Consider the following 23,510-nt stretch of genomic DNA (forward strand, 5'->3'; position numbering starts at 1 on the left):
GAGTTGCCATGTAAATTAACCGGTCGCCTTCACTTCAAGGGAACCGCTATAACTTCATCTGATACAACTATGGTGGCTTTATCTTTTGTGTTGTCATTCGCAAAACATACTTGCATTTTATTAACATGTCCCCACTGAAAGTATAATTGTCACTTAAATTATGTAGTTTTTGGTATTCTCAAAGTGAATGGTGGATATTTTTTTAACTCGAAGTACAATGAATAGCTCAACGGCAGATCTTTTTGTTTGTTGCAAAACATAACTTATTATAACAATATAAGATTCTATTGTCTATTGTCTATGTAGCTTGATGCGCAATCGTCGGACTTGACTGCATTTTGCATGGTAGAACCAGTTTTGACATTTATTTGTTATTATTAAACTGTCTTAATAATAAACACACGATGCATTACTCATGAGTAGAATTCATATCGTGATACATAACCTAAATAATTATTTTACATTCTTCTTCTTTTTGTCGTGTCGACAACAAACCTACACAGTGTCAGCCCAAAACTCCACTACAAGAGTGGCGTTGTCAGTAGCATTCATTAAATCTTCCTGCGTGCAGTTGTTTGGGCACTCAGGGCATGACATCATGACGTGTCGCTGATGGACGTTTTGGGTAAAACTGTAAGTGCACAGTGAATTATATAAATAAATAAATAAATGTGCTTCATCGACTGGGGAACACATATTGCACTCCAAGTTTGAGCCATCCGAAAATCCCCTGAACTGATTGTCCATGCTACAGCCGACCTGTTTTAAAGATTTCCAGACTTCTACTTTATTTTACATTGAAAACATAACAGTGTCTTGTCAGATCGATCACACACCTATCATTCCATCATCGTAACTGCAATCAACATAAAAATGTTTTAGTTATGTGTTTGAATTATTCATTGATGTAATTCCCACTTAATTCAATAAAAAATCTACATGCGTATTAACGGGTCTCAAAGATTCCATATGATCATGCTAATAACGTGCGTACATTTAAACCCGTATTTATAAAAGCATCTTAGTTTTAGTATATCTTTGCACAGATGAAATGAATCTCAAATCGTTCCTTGAAGGAAAGAAAAGGAAAATCTTTTATTTCTTACCAAAAGACAGTCACATTAAGCGATGTTTTAATAAAAACGTGTTTTCCATATTAACATCCTAAGCATTTCCACATTTTCATAACGAGTTTTATTTTGGAACAAAGTAATAATTTTTGTTGACATAATATGACATCATCAAAATTTTGTGGGTATTCTTTTTTCCACAATTGTGTTATTAGTAAGCTTTTAGCCTTATTAGCAATAAAATGTATGATTTCAATCTTACAACAAAAGCTTTCATCGTAACTTTACCTTGTTATAGAAATGGACTACGTTTTGGCTCTCACAAGAGACTGTGAGAGCCAAAAGTCTGTCAAGGGCGCGACCGTGAACTGCATACCTACCTATACGTAGAAAAAATAACGAATGTAGATCACAGCTTAAGTTATCCTTTAAGATCTTCCCCAAAAGCGTGGTCGCCTTATTAATACGGGGTGTGTAGACAAAAACTTGCAAAATGAACATGTCCGTACGTCAACCCTGCCACTGCCTGTCGATTGTCCAACCCAGTGGAGCAAAAAGCTGTTAATGTCATTCTGGGCCGCGAACAAGACATGTTCAGATAGACCATAGACTAACTGGATTTGAATTGGTGCATTGGTTTTGCATTTGGGGAAAGTCATGACCTAACGGTACTTCAAGCTAAAGATGATGAAAATCATCATCATCATAAGGTCATTGTCTCCACTGCAGGAGAACGGCCATCTCAAAACCAGAGCAAATGGAGAATATGTCCTACACTCTCAACTCCACGCTGGCCAATCGGGTTGGGGAGGCCTGATGTTCGCATATTTGGAACTTAGTCGCCTCTTACGACATCCACGGGAAGAGTGGTGGTGGCATCGTATTTACCTGGTTATAATGGATGCTTTTATACGATATTTTGCCGTGTTGTTGATACAATACTGGCACTGTATGTGTACATACAATAGTGATGGCGCATCAAGAGAAACTTATTGACCTTGCGACCACAATTTTTGCAGTGGGACTGCTATATTTGACGTGCACCTGACAGGTGCACTTAGCAAGTAATACACATCATGAATAGTTAAGTGGCATTATTAATTCAGTGTCAGTAAGATATCAATAAAATTTATCGGAGTAAGTACTCGTAATAAGTACCACGGTTTGATCTTTTAGTTAGTCTTCAGTTTCCGTTACTAAAATCAGACCAGATTCAACTGATTCTGGTAATTTTCATGTAATGAGTGTAAATGACATCAGCTATCTTAATATTTTTGTTTATAATAAATATTATGATTGAAAAAACGTTTCTGTATATGGAAGGTGTTAAAACAATTTGCATGTTGTACCTACTCGTATTTGGTAGACTCGTCATACGATTTATTTTTATCTAATATGAAGCAAACTGTTTACAAATACGAGGTGCAAAGTGCGTATTTATTGTTAGAGATATTGTTTAAATATGAATGATGAAGCACTGATATAAAAAATATTGTTCTTGTATTAGCTCTTTTAAAAGCCCTTGTGTCAAAGTGTAGGTTATACTCAACTATGTTAGTGTATTATGGACTAGTCTAAATATTTACCAAACTTGAATCAGGCCGCTACCAACCGGGCAGCATGGAAAGCATTGAGGGAGGCCTATGTTCAGCAGTGGACGTCCTATGGCTGAGATGATGATGATGATGATGAATCTATTCTTGAGTTTAAGCATAGTCTGTTTTAGAATACGCGCCTCTGAGCACTTAATATTTTTTCATAAATCACAACTTGATTGTTCAAAGCACCAAAGTTAGCTAGGAACCTCTGCATAGAATCCAAACCGACTATAACTTGTCAAAAGCCAAATTTGTTTCAACATCACACCATTATCACGGTCGGTTGATCGGGCTATTGTCAGTCCATTCAGCTTATTATACTCGTTAAAATACATTATTCGACTCGATAGACGGAGCATTGTGGCGTGATCCGTACCCGTGACTTAACACTTGTGGAGGATAATTCCTTTCTATATGGAGGATTTGGTAATAGCCACTTAGCCAATGCATTTATGCATTGGAAAGCAAAGACGAGGGATTGAAGGACAGTGAACATACCGGTCCCTGATTAGATCCCTGGTCGAGTTTACATAGTAAATTAGCTTCTATGTATAAGATTTCAAAATTTTGCGTACCACATTTAAAACTAAGATTAACGGGAACAAGCTTGACGTTTGGGCTAAGAATATTGCTACAGTCAAAAAAGCAAACTGAAATGATTCTAGCTTCTGCAATTCAACAAAACGAACAAAGGTACGCACAACACTACACGCATTTACAATATTTCGGTTATTGTTCGTAATACCACAGACCACACGCACAGTCAAAGTCCCTACACAAATCCCACATTAGTATTGTAAGCCGTTCGATAAGTTCAAAAAGCATTTTTCCAGCAGGTACTTACGTATTTTCAGATTAACGCTCCTGAGACGCTAACTGTATTTTATACATTTCAAGTTCAATTTAGTCGTATTCTCAAATTACTTATACATTCAACCTGTGGAGACTTAAAGCGGTTTAAACGTGAAACGCTCCCTTTGAGATTCGTCCGATAGCTCGAAAACATTATTCAAGGATAACTGGAGTTATTTGGAATGTGAAATGTCAACTTGTATATTGTTTTGTTGTGATGTTAAGTAAAGCAATATTTTTAAGACTAAAATGAAACTTTTTCCTCACAGTATTGCCAAATCTATCAAGAGTAGAGGAAAGATTTGTATTTTTGTATGTTTGTATTGAGAAGGCTCCGAAACTTTTTACTATTAGAATCTTACATTATGTGTAATGAACTTAAGGTATATTTCAAGCGCAACGAAAATCGTCGGGTCATCGGAAACTCAATTGAACCTGTATGACCATTTTAACCTGATTTTATATTAAAATTCGTTTCCGATTCAATAACCCAGTTTTCAGTAGTAGGTAAGTAAGTATAGATTATATTTTTCGGCATATTTCATCGATTTGTACTACAATGAATAGCGTAGCAAAACGTCCAATAAAGAATATTTAAGAGAACCCGAATTATTCTGTTCCGACTATTGTTTACTTGTCCGAGGTCTTCAACCTTCAAGACAAAAAACATTAATTTGCTTAACAAAATGTAAATAACAAAGTAATATAACTGTCATTGGAAGAATGAAATCAATTTATAAATAACAACGTCATCTATCTAAACCAAGATCGGAGTAGGATAATAGAGTCATTAAAAAGCATGTCACACTTTTTGCTCATAGCTCATGGTTTAATTGACTGATGCTATTGCCCTCTGAGCCTTTGACTCTTTGCAAACCAATAAATATTTATTCTATTCGTAGAGAAAAACATACAGTCGAATTGAGAACCTCCTTCTTTTTTGATGTCGGTCAAATAAACCTGTCTTACCCGCTTAGGGGTTGAATTTTGCAAAATCCCGTCTTAGTGAGCACTGAGCACCTACGTTTTAAAAGGAGCAACCTCCATGCAAAATTTGAGACTCCTCCTAGCACTTGTAGTTTCTGAGATTTCGCGATGAGTGAGTCAGTCAGTGACCTTTCGCTTTTATATTTAAAGATAATAGATGCTGTTTTCCAACAAATTGCTATCGGATGCGCATTGACAAAATAATGAACTGGACATCCAAGCTAATCCAATCCAATGTCACATGCGTTAACAAATTTTTAAGCGAACGTTTTAATACCATTCCAAGTTTCAAGGAGCCCCTCTTTTTAATCAACCTGCAAAATAAGTCCGACTGCACCAAGCCTCGATCTATCATATTATTGAGAGCACTACAAAATATTCGTGACCCTACAAGTATATTAATTACCAGGTCACACTGGTTGCATTTATCCTGAGTATGATTTACGGCCCACGGCCATGTTGGCCAGACATGGGCCATAAAACATCCGACCCCTTGAAAGGGAAAATTATATTAACCAGGACGTGTTTGATATCATTCGTATATCTAATATGCTTATAGAAGTACGAAATTCGCATATAAATCCCTATCCCTATCCCTACTATTTTTTCAATGTTTTTTGGTAAATTCTGCAATAAGTGCTCAAAACTGTTTTGAAAAATATGTTGAGAAGGTAGGTACCTAGAGCGAATGTGCAGCGGGATTTTTTAATTTTAATTATTAATTTAACTAGTGACAAACGTTGTTTCTGTCATTCGCGTTTAAAGTTCCACGTTATCCTTCAGATAATTAATAGGTATTCCAAAAAAGGTCAGGGCTTTAAAAAAACATTTCTATACTTACCTACTTATTTGATTACCCAATACATTTTTCAATTGCTTAGGATGTTTAGGAAAATGCAATACGTATTCGTTTTCAGTCAAACATAGCCGTATAAAATAAGCTCTCAGTCGAGTGACTGTCAAACTATCAACTAACCAAAATTGGTAAGTAAATTGGGAATATTGTGGAATACGAAATCTAAATGGAGTCGGTCGTACATATCTTGTACTTTTACTTTAATGGTCACGACTCTCATCATTGAAGGACTTGACTACTGATTTTAGAGCGACTGGTTGAAGCTTCGTGCAACTGTTACGAACATACAGTATGAAGGAAAAGTTTAATATTAAGTTCAATTATTGAATTCTACTCTAAAATAGACACAATTAGCCTTATGTATATTAGATCACCGCAAAGCCAATTTAATAAATTCGTATTCCATTAGGAATGTAGTAAAGCAATTATTGGGAATATGTACCTACAAACTAAATACTGTAAACAAACAAAATAGACTTACATTTCAGGGTGGTCAGAAGAACAAAAAAACAAAGTTTTTTAATTTGATTTTATATGATATTAAACAACTTGCCAATGCATGAAAAGAAACACAGAATAAGGAGGGATTGAGAAATTCAAACATAACAGTGTAATTATTACGATTGACAGAAAGGAATCAAATCGAGAAAGTAAATAAAAAATCTAGTAAAAGCTCTGTTACACGTTCTACGAAAAAAGTTTTCACTATTAACCTTATCACTGCCGCGGGACAAAAAATAAAATCAACATTAATTTGTAGAAAGATCCAAGTTCGTGTTAACCCTAAATTGATTCTGACACATGTGCAGATCTGTGTACACACTGAAATTCGTGTACCCAGGATAATTTATAGGCTTGTTTACATTGCGGCGTACACGGCGTTAATTACTTCAAAATGGGATTTGTGAGACCATGCTATAGTTATGTCGTGTGATTAATTGCAAGTTTATGTTTTCAAGACACTACCCTTTTAGTCAAATATTCGGTATAACGATATAAGCTCAAAATATTGTGTTTTTTTTTTCAATTTAAAGCTTTTTATGCTTGAAAAAACCCTGAAATTGTAAGAAAAATCCGTGACAAACCAAAATCTACGTGAGCGAAGCCAAGGATAGAAGATAAACGTCTGTATAAAATGCACACAATCATTCTAACAGGGTCCAAATTCAAATGTTTTTTTAAAAAATATGTCCTTTTAAGAGCACTTAATTAGGCACGTTCCAATATGGTTCTCCTTACCAAGAGTGGACAATATTACTCGTACCTACGGTGCTTACAACGTTTTGTTTATTACAAGAAACATAGTTTACAATATATTTTAGTACATTCAAACCCGGTACCCTCGATACTAAAGGCATTAACCCGTACCGCGGGTAAGAAACCTGGAGTCCTGAAATACAGGATTATCCTAGTTTAGGCTCCAGTTCACCTAAATAGCGCCAACAAATGTAATAATTAATTTGTAATCAACAAATTGTATTTCTGTTTGGTGAAAAATAAAAGTATTTTTATTTATTTATTTACTAGCTGACCCGGCGAACTTTGTTCCGCCTTAATGGCAATAAATAAGCAGACTTTTTTTTAATTTCGAACGGGATAAAAAGTATCCTATGTCCTTCTCCTGGCTCTAAACTACCTCCCGGACAATTTTCAGCTAAATCGGTTCAGCCGTTCTTGAGTTATAAGCGAAGTAACTAACACGACTTTCTTTTATATATATAGATTTATTTCGTTCGTTCGTTCGTTTCAGCCAAATGACGTCCACTGCTGGCCAAAGGCCTCCTCCAAGGTTTTCCACAATTTATTTATTTAAGGTATTGGAATAGCAATTTGCCAACCGCAAACCAAGTGAGGCGTCACACTCCATCATAACTTGAAAGAATCTGATTGAGTGATAAAACAGCGCTTTTCAGACGCTTGCGCACCTTATCATCGATCTTATTAGATCATTCACACTCGATTCCCAGCTTCCAGTACCGATTAGAATCGAGATGTGGCATCGATATGCTCGGCAATTAGCGTCATGGGCAGCGCGAAGATCTATCAATCGATAAAATCAATCATAGTGATAGTCGCGAATCGGACATGCGCAATAGTAATTAACAAGGCTGTTTGTTTATCATTAACGGTTGTAGTTTTTTGCTTTCTTTTAATTTTACAGCTGAGTTAGCTAGTATGTTGAGAGTGGTACACCATGGACAGAAATAGGAAATAGGGTAATCCAAATACTTATTTTCGTCGCTATGTAAAATGTGAGTCACTAGATATTGTAGCTGATTATTATGTAATCAAATAGAACTAATTAGAGTTAAGTGCACAATTTGAAGAGATAGATTTCAATTACACACTTCAAAAAAATTAGTATTTTTAGAACTGCAAAATTCCAACGGTATTAGTTACTTACAGCAGTAAAATCTCTTACGGACAACGCAGTTTTTAATAATTTTGATAACAATCTAGTAGTAATGCAAAAGCATTCATAGTCATATTATTGAATTTATTGTCTAAAATCAACAATAAACCATAAAATCAATATTCAATAGGTATTATGTCCACTGCATAAAAAAAGGTATTTAAGCTTTTGGAAGGCTTATAAATTCTTCAAGGTGAATATTGGTTTGTTAACTTAATTTTTATTTACGAAGTATCACTTTTAATTAACATGAATAATTAATGGAGTGTTGTTTAAGTTGTTTTAGTATTTCTTTTAATCATAACAATTTTTTTTATAAGTGTAGGTCATTAACTTAATTAAGTTTCAGACCTTATTTAAATTGTGCAGACATATTAATTTGTATACCGTAAGGACAACTTTTACAACACAAAATTAAGTCTGCAATATTTCTTTATATTTGCTGTTGATTTTGAAACAATGCTTTCAGTAATCTGAATATAAAATATTGTGTAGTTATGAGGAAAAGATAATGTATTTAACACATTACTTTGCTGATAATACCAACATGATTAAATAAACCAAGGAAAGTACCTGCATCCTATATCAATTAAATATGATACATAGTACGTATACATAGTATATTTTGGTATTCAGATGCCATTTGCACAGCTATGAAGCATCGATACATATTATTAACGTTAAGAGCAGCTCGACATTTTGTGTTTTATGCTAACCTGTTACCCATAAAGTTCACGGAACAACTTCAACTTGAAACACTAGCACTGATTCTCACTCACTGACACTTAATTCACAATTTAATTAATCGGTTTATCGATAACACACACGTCACTACCGAAAGCATATTCGATTTTCAAAATGCCCAATCCTGTTACAAAAAAAGTCCGCTTTCATTCTAAATTTGAAATTCGAACGACGGATTATAGTCAATAGTGTTGTGCAATGTTTTTATTTTAAGTTTATAGATATTTATGAGTTGGTTTTTTGTCGCAATGATCGATTGATATTTGATTGTAAGCGACAATCTAGAACGTGTAAGCGGTTCGCCGGTTTTTACACTACTGAGACGGACAGGCCGCGTCGTAAGCTGCGGACAACACAAATAAATAAAGCCGGTGTACAGACGGCTGGTCTGCGATTTATGTCAAAAACATACATGGTTGTATGTGAATTTGGTCGGAATTTTCATGGAACTAAACTAAAAAATGTGGCACGAATAATAAATAATCTTCATTCATTCATGATTCCTGAAAGAATGCTTTATTAACACGTTACGTATTTTAAGCCGAGGCGATCTCGACGCTCTATTACTGTGTAGAGAGTAGATTGAAATAATTAAATTAGTTAACAAAATTAAAGCAAGAATTAAGCTTACATGAACTCGTTTGCCCCCAGCAGGATCCAAACAGGCAAAAGCAGTTGGCATTCGTTTTCGCTTAACGCGAGTACTGCGATTCGAATCATCATCATAATCGTCGTCATAGGACGTCCACTGCTGAACATAGGCCTCCCCCAATGCTTTCCATGTTGAACGATTGGTAGCCTGCGTCCAGCGCTTCCCTGTATTCGAATGTTCTCCCAAATTATGACCTAACTTTTTTCAATATTTTCCTCCGCATATTGCTTGTACCCGTGTTTTATCAAAGACCTTTGGACTAGAAAACACAATCAAACTCTGATATTGCGGTGATAGTAGATTGCAGAAAAGGGAGTACAAAAAATGAAAAAAATATCCAATTTAACTTCAGGGTAATTTGTCTGCTGTGACCCAAACCAGACACCGAACCATCAATTTGATCGTTAAATTTAATATAGTCGCCATAAATCGTGCGCCTGCAATGCATAATGTGAGAGGCATCATTCGAGTGCGAATCAACAAGTTTATGGCTTTTGATTTTAGTGTTTTTACGAAGACTTGCATAAGGTTTAAAATATTAAAGAACATAACATAATTGAAGGTGGACCTACGATCTGGTAAAGGTCGCGGGAAGAGCCTGGATGCGGGCACCGCAGGACCGTGCATTGTGGAAAACCATTTGGCTGAAACGAAGCAACGTAATTTAAACGGCGCACTCAGTATAATAAGTACAAAAATTGAAACCTGTAATAATGTTCATCATCATCATAATTATCATGTCATTTAGTATCCATTACAGGACCACTCCTCTATCGGAGGATTCGCTTTGTACATTCCCTACGTAATTATCTCTCACTGAATCTTGTACATTTAAGTTTCGAAGAATTCAGTAAAAAGCTGCATAAGATAAATCATATTCCTTGGTAGATTTTAAGAAAAAGAATTATCTAAGGCTGAGTTTTACCGCTTTATTATAACCGTGACATTAACCTAATCCTATTTTTTTTGTGTGAAGTTTGACAGATTTTTGACGTTTGTCAAAGTTAAAGTTAGATGGTGTTTAGGAACACAAAAATCACTTGAAACTTTTTCTCGCTTGATGCTTTTGAAAGATTGTGTACCTACTAAAAGTCGTGAAATTGTCTTTGGTATATTTTTATTATTAATACAATTAAAATTAATAATAATAGTCACCAATTGCTCAAAAAAGCTCTACACTGGTCTACACCCATAATGATTAACTGCCTCATTAGTACGCCAGGTGATTAGCGGTTTTTGCGCCAGTCCGTTTGTGACAAATCCCCGCCATTGCGATTAACAATGTGCCAATCGTAATTACCGTTATCAGAGGCTCTTAAAAGCTTTTTTACGATTATTTCTTATAGGGTCAAGTCACCTGTTTGCGTCCACTTACTTATATACTTCCAAACGACTAGGTAGGTACTCTTCAAAATAGGCCTGCCGAAACGAAACCGAAAGCCTTATGAATTTCTGTATGTATGATTGGGTGATGCTCCCAAGTATTTTCTACTAGACTTAACTGGGGTGACTTGACCCCACGATTCGAGTTGATTTTGGGTTTTGCGGTTTGACAAGAGTGACCAAAATGAAAAGAAAACTGTAGACAGTTTGAATTATGTTTTTTTTTTGTTTAGTACATCAAGCTAAACACTATACTTTTCGAAATAAGTGGGATAATAGTAATAAGTAGAATTGTTGTATTTTGCATTGCGGGAAAAAGACAAAAATCGTGCTTATTTTAAAAAATGCCAGTGGTTTTTACCTTAATTTTAGACAAGATTATTATCCTACTTTTATTACATAATCAGTAGTTTTGGTCAAGTTTGTTTTCCTGTATAATCTTTTATTACGAGTATGTCAAGCAAGGTCTCTTCATAAATTATTCATATTTAAATTCTTTTAAATATTAAAAATAACGTTAACAGTGAATTAATAAATGATGTGTCATATTAAAGTAACACATGCGACAGTCATCAATAATACAATAGAATAAGATCTCTATTCCGATACGTGTCTGTTGAGATTTTTTTATCGTTATCTTCGTCTTATGATAGACAAAAGAACAATCGATCGATGCATCATAAAATCGATTTAATCAATGGATGCGGAAGTCGTAGAGTATTTTGATAAAGGTACGATCGATTATAATTTGTACGAAGTGTAGTGAAAATACAGCTGTAATTAAATCAGTGACGCACTAACCGTAGGCCATTCTCAAGGATAATTTAAAACTAAACAAGTTAAATCTATGCGAAAGTAACTGTCTGTCTGTCTGTCTGTATTGCTTGATTAGACGTAGAGATAGTTTGAGTCCCGGGAAAGGACATAAAATAGTTTTTATCCCGGTTTTTGACATAAGGACGCGCGCGATAAAGTTGTTGTGTCGCAGATAAAATTCCACGCGGGCGAAGCCATGGGCGGAAAGTAGTATCTTTTTTCACAAAACAATTTTCCTATCACAAAAAAGTTAACGATTATTTAAATGACAAGAGTGCGTGGACTTTATCTGCCTAGCTCGCAATTATTACGTGTCACGTAGGTTATAAATTACTGTATTTGATTGAAAAAGAGACTGACAAAGGTGACTGAATTTCTTCCGCCACTTCTTCTCAGCACCAGCCCATATGTTGTCCCGAAGAAGTGATAGGGCAAGCTGTATTTGGGACGGGTATAGTTCCCTGAAAAAGGGCCTTTGTACTGAATAAACTATTTTATTTTATTTATTATATTTTTGTTGTAAAAAAATATAAAAAAAAACAGAGAAAGCTATTTTTATCCTACTTTAGGACGATTTTGATGTCACTCACGTTACGTTTCCGTTAGGAAAAAATTGACGGTACATAAAACTTAATTGTGTCACCTTTAGTAAGTGAATTTTGGCAATAAAAAAAATAAATGTTCTGATATGTTATCGACGGTACAATAATATATTTCAGGAGAAGAAATAATCAAAACGTTCTCTTTTTAATTAACTCCCGGGTGGTCCGCAAAGAAAGCCTTTTAATTGTAAAATAAATTAAGTGGAATGTTTGGTAGTGGCCGTATCTTATTCAGATATTTTTCCTACTTATTGAACTTTCACAAAAAATAAGCCGACAAGTTCACGCTGGCCCTATAAAGCTTTTGGTGACATTATGCTATCATATCACGCCTCCTACTAGGTGGACCGACGATCTGATAAAGGTCGCAGGAAGAGCCTGGATGCGGGCAGCGCAGGACCGTGCATTGTGGAAAACCTTGGGGGAGGCCTTTGTCCAGCAGTGGACGTCATTTGGCTGAAACGAACGAACGAACGCATGAATGCTATCATATGGAGTTATCTCCACTTACACTTGTAAAAGCTCAAATGAACTATTTTTTATTATCTTTGGTAAAATTATGGTGAACAGTTACTTGCATGTGAAATGAGTAATTAAAAGTTCGAGCATCAAACATCTTGTTCCAATACGAATCAAATTACACTTATTTCCGAATTCTCGGATCTATCTACACTTACTTATGGTGATATTCTGGCATGAGCTATAATGATAGTTAAACGCGAAATAACAGTTAACCGCGTTATAGCAGCCTTTTTATCTAGAACTTATTCGACCGTAATCACAACAGACATTAAGTGAGATATATTGTGGGGTTACAATCTCTATTCATGTAGGATTTCATACATTTTGTGCGATTTCCAATGCTACGAAAATATTTTACATCATAACCACAAAGGCAACCAGTATTCCTGACAACTGCCAAAATAATCATTAATTAAACCCAGTTACAGTTAACTTACAATATTACTTTTTACATGGCCTCGTCAGAATTGTGTCAAAGTGGATCGCTCGGTATCGGTTCGGCAACTTTCTTCGCTAGCTGCGCGTGCGCACGAGGTAAACTCGACTCCATCAAATTAATTACATGCATGCACTAGCAACGACTGGCTAAGAAAGGATGGAAGAGGAATTTGTACAATAATATTACCAGCATTACTATAGGGAGAGCAGAGTTTTAAACATCATGAAAATAGTTCAAGGTTGAAAGGCTTTGTCTATCTCAGAGCTAATTTTGAATCTTGAAAGCTATTTTAAATTGTAGAGTTTCTTTGAGCCTATGATAGACATAACCCCCTTTTAAATTGTAAAGTTCCTACAGGCCCATGATAGAGTGCAATCAAGCAGTCAATGAGATTTTTTAGGCTTTATTTTATCCATGAAATTTTATGTCTTGTGTGAGTATTTACGTTCTGCGCATTTCAATGTTTAACTATTGCACTCCTCTATATGCCAAAACATCGTTTCTTCTTTCTTGTTGCTACTCGTAGATAACAAGCATGTATTCTTTCCGGATTTTTTTATTTCTTCCCCTTTTTTATCTGTTTTTAACGTATTTAGAAGAAAGATTGAGTATGTAATTTTGCCATTCATTATTTTATTTTCTTTCTTACCCAAAGTTTAACACTTAGGCTGAGTTGCACCACCGTATTATAACCGTAACATTAACATTATCCGGTGCTTTTTGTATATAGTTTGACAGATTTTTGACGTTTGTCAAAGTTAAAGTAAGATGGAACAACCCAGCCTTAGTATAATAGAGTTATATTAAATAACAAAAATGCTTCAGCAGTCCATTTTTAGTAGGTACTTTTTTGCTACGTTTTAATAAAGCCACCTCCACGCTTTCGAGCGTGCGCGGACGCCGTGCGTGTCGCAAACGGCACAAACCGAACCGCGCCAATAAATCACACACTGACACCTCATATATCTCCGCTACTGACTTTGTTTTGGATATCACAGGACCGGTGCAGGAGTCGCATTGGAGAGAGCGAGCATACTCCGATATATCTATATATATAAAAATGAAACCCGTTTCGCGTTGTCACGGCATCACGTGTGAACGGCTGAACCGATTTCGATAATTCTTTTTTTTAAATGTTTGTGGAAGTCCAAGGATGGTTCTTACGGAAAAAAATATTAAGAAAATCTCTACGCTAAGGCGGTACGAAGTTCGCCGGGTCAGCTAGTTTGAAAATATATACGTAGGTATGTAGGCAAATGTTTTTCGTAAGAGGAGTTCTTTGTTGTGTATTATGATTTTGTTATCTTCTATAAGCAACAATAAATCTATACTTAATATTATAAAGCTGAAGAGTTTGTTTGTTTGTTTACTTGAATACTTAATCTCCGGAACTACTGGTCCGATTTGAAAAATATTTCAGTGTTAGATAGCCTATTTATCGAGGAAGGCTATAGGCTATACAACATCACGCTACGATCAATAGGAGCAGAGCAACAATGAAAAATGTTGCGAAAACGGGTTGTCACGCGTACGAAGTCGCGGGCACAGCTAGTTCTACAATAATACGCAATAATTATAATGTACACTGGCTGCGTCTACGCTTATGGAGACAAGTAAAATTGGTGTCAAATACAAAAAAAAATGTTACAAACTGCTGTAAATATTTAAGTGATGCCTGATTTTAAACAATTTATTTCGTAGTGACACATATAATGTTAAGAATTAATAATAATGACTAAAGAGAAACAACCACTAAGAGAAAGCTTTCCTTAGTATTTTCCTACAATTTAAATCAACGACATCTGAAACAATTTACCTCTAGGCATTTTTGATTAGGTAAGTAACTCGTTTGATCAATCCCGAAAAATAAATAATTTTAAACAAATAAATCGATTCTTTAAAAACTTTATTTGTATTCTAAATTCGTTCCTGGACATGACATCATCAATATTCTCAAAGGATCTCCTAATATGAATCTGCGAACCGCATACCAATTGGCTTTACTAAATCTTGTGATTTTACGTTTTTATTATTTTCAAACTTTTATGGAAAGGCTGACAAATATAACATACTAACTTCTACCCGCGGTTTTGGTCAAAACGGTCTATTTTCGATTTCGACTGAGACTTTTTATACATGGAAAACTACTGAACAGATTTAGATGAAACTACAGTATTACTTTATTTATAAATATCAGAATAAATAAAGGCTATAATTATAACTATTTGCGACAAACTGAATTACACGCGGTCGAAGCTTTTTAAACTTTTTTGAAACACTATTAATTTTCTATCAAAAGCATTATTTTTACAGGCATAAACTAACAACTTGTATAATCTATATATACAGGGTGGAAACGTTAAGTGATCTCACTCGATTATTTCGACTCTATACAAGATATCGAAAAACTGATTACTGATTCTGAAAGTGCTTTACGAGCTCTTTCAAACGATATCAGTAATAGGTTACAGAATTAACTGGATCTATCCGAAAATTCAATGTTTTCAGCCTCCATACTAAATGTATGCCACTATGCCAGCCACACAATATTAGAAGTGTTAATTTTTTTTATTTTAAATAATAAACACTTAAAATTAATTCGTGAATAGCATTCTTATTTAAAATTATTCACGGAAAACATTGGTTTTAGGCTTTACTTGCTATAATATTATCAAGACATGAGTGCTATGATTGTGGCAGTATTAAATGTATGGAGGCTGGAAACATTGAATTTTCAGATAGATCCAATTTATTATGTAACCTATTATTGGTACCGTTGGATAGAGCTCATGAAGTACTTTTAGGATCAGTAAGCAGTTTTTGGATATCTTGTATAGTTTAGAAATAATCGAGTGAGATCACTTATCGTTTCCACCCTGTATTAAAGAAAGTCGTGTTAGTTACTCCACTTATAACTCAAGAACGGCTGAACCGATTTAGCTGAAAATTGTCAGGGAGGTAGTTTAGAGCCAGGAGAAGGACATAGGATACTTTTTATCCCGTTCGAAATTAAAAAAAAAGTCTCCTTATTTATTGCCATTAAAAGGCGGAACAAAGTTCGCCGGGTCAGCTAGTTTTCGCATAAAACCTTTTCCCTAAAAGTAACCATATTAAGTAAGTTCATCCAGGTTTAACCTTATTTTTATGTCAAACATTTTAAGGCGCGAAAACATAACAATCAAACAGACAAAGTGACTTACTTTCCCAGTTATAAAATATGAGTCTCTATCACTAGTTTCGATGCATAATTCATAACCACCAATGACCAAACTGAAACATAGTATACTATTATATCTAAGCCCAACCTATCTCTGACAAATTGAGTTGCGTTTAGGCGCCATGTTTGGACAACCCATAACTCTTAGAGTAGGCGCACACCGTTGATTTTTAGTTGGCCGATAGTTGTGCCCGATTTTAAATTGTATGAAGAATCGGCCAAATCGAATCGGCGTAGTGTGCGCACTCCCATACATGCCCATACTGATCAACTGCCCGACTAAACTATCGCCCGACGAAAAATCAACGGTGTGCGCCTACTCTTAGTTTGTTGACTTTGATATAGTCATTTCATTTATGTTCATTTATGAATTTTGTTTATTATTGACAAGTATGTATTAGGCTTGGTCAGTTTATGATTACTTCAATTTAAATGTTGGTTAAAAGGATATTTTGTAAATCAGACTGTTAAACTGACAGGTTTAGACTAAATTAATAAGAAATAAATATTAGCTCTAGATTTTTTTTTAATGTCACTGAACGAGACTCACTAACTAAACAAGTGGTTAAAAATGTCAAATTGTAATATTTTATTTGTGATTTTGTACATTCAATCTCATAATACTAATTTCTCTACATCTATACAGGGTGTTAGGTAAATGGGTATATGAGTCGACACTAGCCCATGTTAACATGGTCATATAAATGATATGGTGAAGTCAGAAATTTGATATCATCATTTGAATTTTTTTAATTTTCATACAAAATAAATTTTATGAAATCCGATTTGTATGAAAATGAAAATAATTAAAATGAAAATATCAATTTTCTGACTTCACCATACAGGGCCGTAGCTAGGGTCGAATTTGAGGTAGGGCAGCATTAGTTACAGGTAGGGCGGAAGTAAAAAAATTATCATAATTGATCTGCCGTCGAAACACGGGCTCCTAAATCAATCACCATGTATATCACCATCATGTGAATAGTTATTCGTAGACAAATAATTACTGTGACAGTGCATGAGCATGGATCTAAGAACTATTAAATCCTCAATGATGAAGAACAAGTGAATAAGATGGTTGAACTTCCAGATTTGGATGTAGAGATCCACGTCTGAGTGAGAGTGAGGTAATAATTAATTATTGGGTGGGGTGATACGAGTAAATAGAAACGACCAAAAATATCATTAAGATCACATTGTTTTTGCGTACTTATTATAATAATTAACTAACATAATAATAAAAAACATTTAAAACAGCTGAATTCTACGATTCGCCATGTTATTAAAAATGCGAAGAACTTCGTTCAGATCAACTGATTTTGTTCTTTTTTTTTCAAAGGCCAGAAATACCATACCAGCCATTCTCTCGTGACCCATTGACAGCCTTTGAGGCCTATTGATTGCAGTTAAAGTTGAAAACGTAGATTCACACACTGCAGTGCTACATCCTATGGTCGCCACAGACGCAAAAAGTTCATATGTATCTTTGAACGCCTCTCGTTGCCTGTACAAAACTTGCAATGTATTTTCCATTATATCCTCGTTACGACTCAAGTAAGCTTTAACCACACTAGCCTCTTCTCTTGATGGAATTTTCAGACCTGAAAAATTAGTTAAAATTGTAAATTGAACATGACAATTTTTTTGAATTATTTTTTTTTTTTAAACTTACCCAAATTTTTCAGTGGAACCATTTTATCTACATCCAAGATCCAACTCATCAAGACTTGCAATCAAAAACAGTACGAAAAAAATGGCTGATGCTAACGTATGAATGTAACACTTTTTTTTGCATTCACTGATAAAACACCTGAAATTCAATAAAATATAAACAATATCCATTTGAGGTTGTTTTTGTTTTGACGTTTTGTTTTTATTCAGCAAAATGTCATCATGACATTTGTCATTGGTGCGTTCCGTTTCATTGGCTTTAGTTTGAACCAATACAAGAGTCTTACCATCACATTATAAATTTTGTTGCAAACTTAGATACCTATCGCTACATTTTTTTTCTCAAACTATGAACAAACAATTTAATTATAATAATTTACCTTAGTTTTAGATATTTTTAAGGTAGGGCATTGAGGTTTCAAGGTAGGGCATTGCCCCACAATGCCCCCCCCTAGCTACGGCCATGTCACCATACCATTTATATGACCATGTTAACATGGGCTAGTGCCGGCTCATATACCCATTTACCTAACACCCTGTATATATAAAAGAAAGTCGTGTTAGTTACACCACTTATAACTCAAGAACGGCTGAACCGATTTAGCTGAAAATTGTCAGTGAGGTAGTTTAGAGCCAGGAGAAGGACATAGGATACTTTTATCCCGTTCGAAATTAAAAAAAAGTCTGCTTATTTATTGCCATTAAGGCGGAACAAAGTTCGCCGGGTCAGCTAGTTAAATATAAATAATACCTGATCAATTGGCTAAGTAAGTATTTATACAAAAATTAATGAAAAATAACTCTACATTGCCTTTCACAATGTTAATATTCTTATGGCCTGAGAGTAAATCGTTGCAGGTCTTTACTGTTCAGGCGTTTAGCAGCCCATATTATTGACATACCGTTGTATGTCAACTAAACTATATTATAGTGTCTCTTAGACAATTAAATCACTTTTTTGCGAAAGAAAAAAGATTATTATTAATAGGCAAGATAAAAAATATAATGTCCAGATACTCATTCTTATTCATACAAAAAGTCCAAAGGTCACAATACCGTTAATATTCCTTTACTTACTGTAATCTTTGAATCGTTTTCTATAAGTCAAAATTAAGCGTGCAAAAAGCACCTCGCCACAAAAAACAGTAAAGCTTCCATTATTTTTCAAAAAGCTAGGTAAGTAGGTACTCAAAGCTTAACAACAATACAACTTCTTTAGTAAAAAATTAACGATTAACAGAGCAGTTATGACTATTTACTCGTAATAACTTTGCTATGATCCTTCAAAAAGCAGTTAACATACAAACTTTCTGAAGTAGACAATACCACGTGTAGGAAGTTATCTGACTGCATTAATTTTATGTATTGCATAACGTAAACTTACGTCAACAGTATTGTAATTACATCCCAATGATGTAACCGAGCACAGAACTGTATTTTCCGTTAATATTAACCTCTACTAATTTTATAAATACGAAAGCGTATGTCTGATAGACAGACAGACGCTTTCACGTCTAAACTACTGAACCGATTTTGATGAAACTTGGTATAGAGATATTGTAGTCTCGGGAGAGGACGCAGGATAGTATTTATGCCGATTTTTGAGATGTGGAAGCGAGCCATTAAGGCTGAGTTGCACCACCTAACTTTGACAGTAAATATAACGATAACCGGTGTTTTTTGTATGGAGTTTGATAGATTTGTGACGTTTGTTAAAGTTAAAGTAAGATGGAGCATTCCAGCCTAAGTTTTTCTGTGACAAACTAACTTTGACGCATGATCACCTTAACTTTGGAAGTTTGGTAGGCACCATTAGCTCTACGAAGATAGATATTGAATTTTTTATATGATTTAGTACACAATAATGTAATGAAATCGTTATGCAACAAAGCAACGGCTTTAAGCTCACGTATACGTAACTAACAGACACATAAACCATACTTATGTCAGCTCCAATTCATAATTCATAATCCCCTTTGTAGAGTTAAAAATAGCTTTCGTACTTGTGATAAATAACTGGGACCTACTTACGATCGAACACAATATCTACTTTTTCTATACACGTCCCTTTCACACTGTGAGCGTTGAAGCGAGACGGTTGTTCGAGGTCGATTCAGACGTCATAGTTACAAGCATTTTGTTGTAAAGGGCATCTCGATTATTTACCGAAAACATGTTCGATTGGTTAACATGGATAAAGTAGATAGAACACACAGAAAAGACAAGAAAAGAAAGAGAGAAAATATACAAAAGATACAGCACAATTTAGGCGGTCTTATCGCTGTAAAGTGATATTTTCAAGACAACTTTGAAGACTTGTTTAGAATAGGTAAAAAGGGAAGGCGGTAAATTAGGTAGGTATAATTAATTATTCTTTGCGATTAAGCGTTAAGAGCTTTTTAGACGTATCAATACAAAAACAATGATTTGCACTTTCAGGACCACTTCTGAGATGAAACAGCCCGAGAAAATCATGTCATATGGTAATAATACAGTATTACTATTGTAGTTATGGCTATATTGTTTTTAAGTTCTTTTCATTATCCCTATTGTATTATTTTATTCTGTACATATTTACATACTAACTTTATATTTACACAAAAAAAGAAACACGAACAATTGATAAAATTTATTCAGCATACATACAAGTATGTAAATTAATTAAAAGTACAATCATAATTGGATTTCATAATTGATAATCTGACGTCACAGATTATGCTTATTAATTTATAGCATTATGGAATGTTTTCACTGGTTATGAATAATATTAATTAATAATCATAATAAGTAGGTAATAAGATTCACGTAAGATTTCAAGCATTATTATAGACTTTAACCCTACATCTATGATAATTAGTTTTAAAATTATGAGGAAAATAATCAACAGAAACAGTCATATAATTTAAAAACATAAGTTCATCAATTTACCAGCTACAAAATAATCATAATCATCCTCTCATAATTTTAATAGAACTTATATCTAAAAGCAATGATATGTTAGTATTCTTCAAATATTCTTGATTTTTTTATCTTTGGAAATAAGTAATTAAATAAAAATATCTACACTAACGCATAATACTTCATTCGGTAAACGTAAGTATGATAAACAATAATCATAATAAAATTAGCGACCTAACTGTGCTATTATTAAATACAATTATGAGAATTATAATATTATTTGGATTAGTAATTCTAGTAAAAATCTATCGAGTACATGTAGAATCTACATTGCCTTTAGTTAAATGTACATTTTAAATTACTCTCCAAAGAATTAAAATAATAATAATGAGTGTTTATTTATATCTAATAATGAATTAACATAAATAACAACCTCACTTAAGTATTTAATAGTTTAAACAAAAACAATAAGAATGTCTTTGAATATCACATGCTGATTAATGAAATTACATATATGTATATGAAATATGGGACTCTAAAATTAATTATAATAATAGAAATATCTTAAATAAATAAATAAACTAACATAATAATAAGAACTGAGTCATAATAATATATCTAGAACTGAGTAAAATTTTAACATGCATTATTACAAAAGATCTCATATTTTTATGACCATAAGAAAAGCTGCAAACTTTAATACGACATTCTATAAATTATTTTGACAGATAATTTTTTTTTAATTTTATGCATAATTTTATGCAAGATTTAGAATACATAATAATGAACAACAAACTAATTAATTACCAAGTAAACCTTGGAATAAATAAATTAAATTTAAAGATGCCGTACTCAATATAACAGAAATCCTTTTTAAATTGAAGTATAATAACTAAAAATTTTTTTCAGGAAAAGTTAAGGAAATCTTATTCAGGAAAAGTCACAGCAGTAATTTTCAGTGATGCTTTTCCAAGATTGTCAGCGAAATGGTCATCATAATCATCATAAATTATGGGTTACTTAAACATAAATATAATAAGGATATCCTTAATAAGATAATGCGCCTTGGCAATCTTTTTAAACAATCAAAAATAAAACAACACTGTCCACAGTGTACGTTGTTCCTGAACAACAAAAACTAGTCAAAAGTTTTTTTACTGACACGTTCTCTTTCACAAAGAAATTTCTTTTCGGATTTTTACAGCAAATTGCATTACAAAAATAAATACTTTTTTATACTGCCAAATTAGAGAACTCTTACTTCCTCTACTAATTAAAATGAAAAACTATTATCATTATTTTTTACCAAAGTTTCCCTGGAATTTTTTCCCTCAAATTGCCAAGGCGCATATCCCGTCCTACACTGGTCCCGACACCCGCCCAGCAGCCCTGCCTCCCAGGTCGCTCAGGTCAAGGTGCCCTCAGTCCGTGCTTATCATCTGGAACAAGTAATTTTACTCTTTAAGTCAATGGAACAGGGTAGAAAGTCCTGAGCGACCTGTTTTAGGAACCGAAGACAAAGATTTCCAATTTTAAATTCGAGTCAGTAAAATGACATTTAAACTTTTTTCAGTTTAACGGCGTTAAATATTTCTATACAGCCAGTCCTCTATTATTTTAAATTCGATTCAGTAATATTTCTTTTTTTTTAAGTTTACCGGCGTTGGATGTTTCCATGCAGCCAGTTCTATTTCTTGCTGCAGTTTCCACGCAGTTAATAGTCTATTTTAAACGTCAGTATACTGACTCAAATTAAAAAATAATTAAGTTAAAAATATTCGTCATAAAACAGCAATTCGAGCATTCGATCTTCTTTGTCTTCGATTCTGTTTGAGAACATCGTCGCAAACTAAAAAGTTAGTAAAATAACTACATAAATAAAAATAAATACTGTCAGAGGTTATGTTAGTATCATTTTTCAAATAAAAAATAACACTACACCCTATTCATAAAAAATAAAACATTCCAAATTGACTGAATGTTGATTAAAATTATGACATTCTATCAATTTTGATAGAGAATTTTCCCTAATCCTTATGAGATAGAGCTTTAGTAAAAGGAGTACTCTGTCTGTTTTCGTATTTAAAATTAAAAATAAGGAAGTATTTAGTTGTTGGACGAGTTTTACTTATGTATAAGTAAATAAGTACAGTGACATTACATCAGGCTATAAAAATAGTTGCAAAATCGCACCAATTAGAACCACATAGATACCATATTGTAAAATGTGGCGTCCAGTCCAAAGGGCCGTTGACACAGAAGTTTAATTAGACTTTCATGTCAATGCATTTGTGTCACAGTTATTTTAGGCATGCTGTTACGTTTTACGACTGCATGCAGTTTGCATGTTAGTTGTTTATTAACTATCTCTACACGAATAATATAAAGTACCTACTTTCAACAAAGTGGTAAGTCAAGTTCCATTGCAATGTGTTTTACGACAAAGGTTTGTATAGTGTAACAAAGAGTAATTTTAAAATAAGGGAAACATATTAAACTATCTACTCATGTAACCCGATTTGCTTTACGAATAACAGGATCTGTTCAAAGTTTAAAGCTAGATAAGGCTAAATATAGCTATCAGTTGCCAGAACTTTCCAGAACCTTTGATAAAAAAAAATGTAAAAAATTCCGTTCTAAATTCAAATTCGTGATTTAAGTCGGCCTTCTACTATGAGAATTTTGCAGTTTTCGCACGCAGCTGTACAATTACATTAGATACGACGAGAACTTAGGCTGGGTTGCACCACCTAACTTTAACGTCAACTATGACGATAAGCGGTGCTTTTT

At 33.9% G+C, this 23,510-nt stretch overlaps 2 protein-coding genes across 3 annotated transcripts in view; both read right to left on the reverse strand.

The window, feature by feature from the left end:
- Positions 1 to 16,999: 16,999 nt before the first annotated feature.
- LOC114354319 (uncharacterized) lies at positions 17,000 to 18,276 on the reverse strand. Its single transcript, XM_028306633.1, has 2 exons — positions 17,824 to 18,276; positions 17,000 to 17,752 (listed from the first exon to the last, which is right to left on the reverse strand). Exons 1-2 carry the CDS (start codon positions 17,870 to 17,872, stop codon positions 17,400 to 17,402), a joined length of 402 nt encoding a protein of 133 aa, XP_028162434.1. The 5' UTR covers positions 17,873 to 18,276; the 3' UTR covers positions 17,000 to 17,399.
- A 2,160-nt stretch (positions 18,277 to 20,436) lies between these two features.
- LOC114354292 (uncharacterized) overlaps positions 20,437 to 23,510 on the reverse strand; it is a 47,992-nt gene continuing 44,918 nt past the window's right edge. The window contains exon 4 of one of the 2 annotated variants that reach the window (XM_028306591.1): positions 20,437 to 22,159. In XM_028306591.1, coding sequence (XP_028162392.1) covers positions 22,142 to 22,159 — 18 coding nt within the window. In that variant the 3' untranslated portion in view covers positions 20,437 to 22,141. Of the gene's footprint in view, positions 22,162 to 23,510 lie in introns of both variants that reach the window. The other variant, XM_028306590.1, reaches the window with a different exon arrangement.

Source organism: Ostrinia furnacalis, unplaced genomic scaffold (assembly GCF_004193835.3).
Source record: "Ostrinia furnacalis isolate ACB-3 unplaced genomic scaffold, ASM419383v2 OfSCF2039, whole genome shotgun sequence".
NCBI classification, from domain to species: Eukaryota; Metazoa; Arthropoda; class Insecta; order Lepidoptera; family Crambidae; genus Ostrinia; species Ostrinia furnacalis.

Excerpts from the sequence above, each read along its gene's own strand:
- LOC114354319 (XM_028306633.1), bottom strand. The coding sequence starts at position 17,872 with ATGAGTTGGATCTTGGATGTAGATAAAATGGTTCCACTGAAAAATTTG. Across the intron at positions 17,753-17,823 it reads GGTTCCACTGAAAAATTTGG|GTCTGAAAATTCCATCAAGA; the intron begins GTAAGTTTAAAA and ends CTAATTTTTCAG.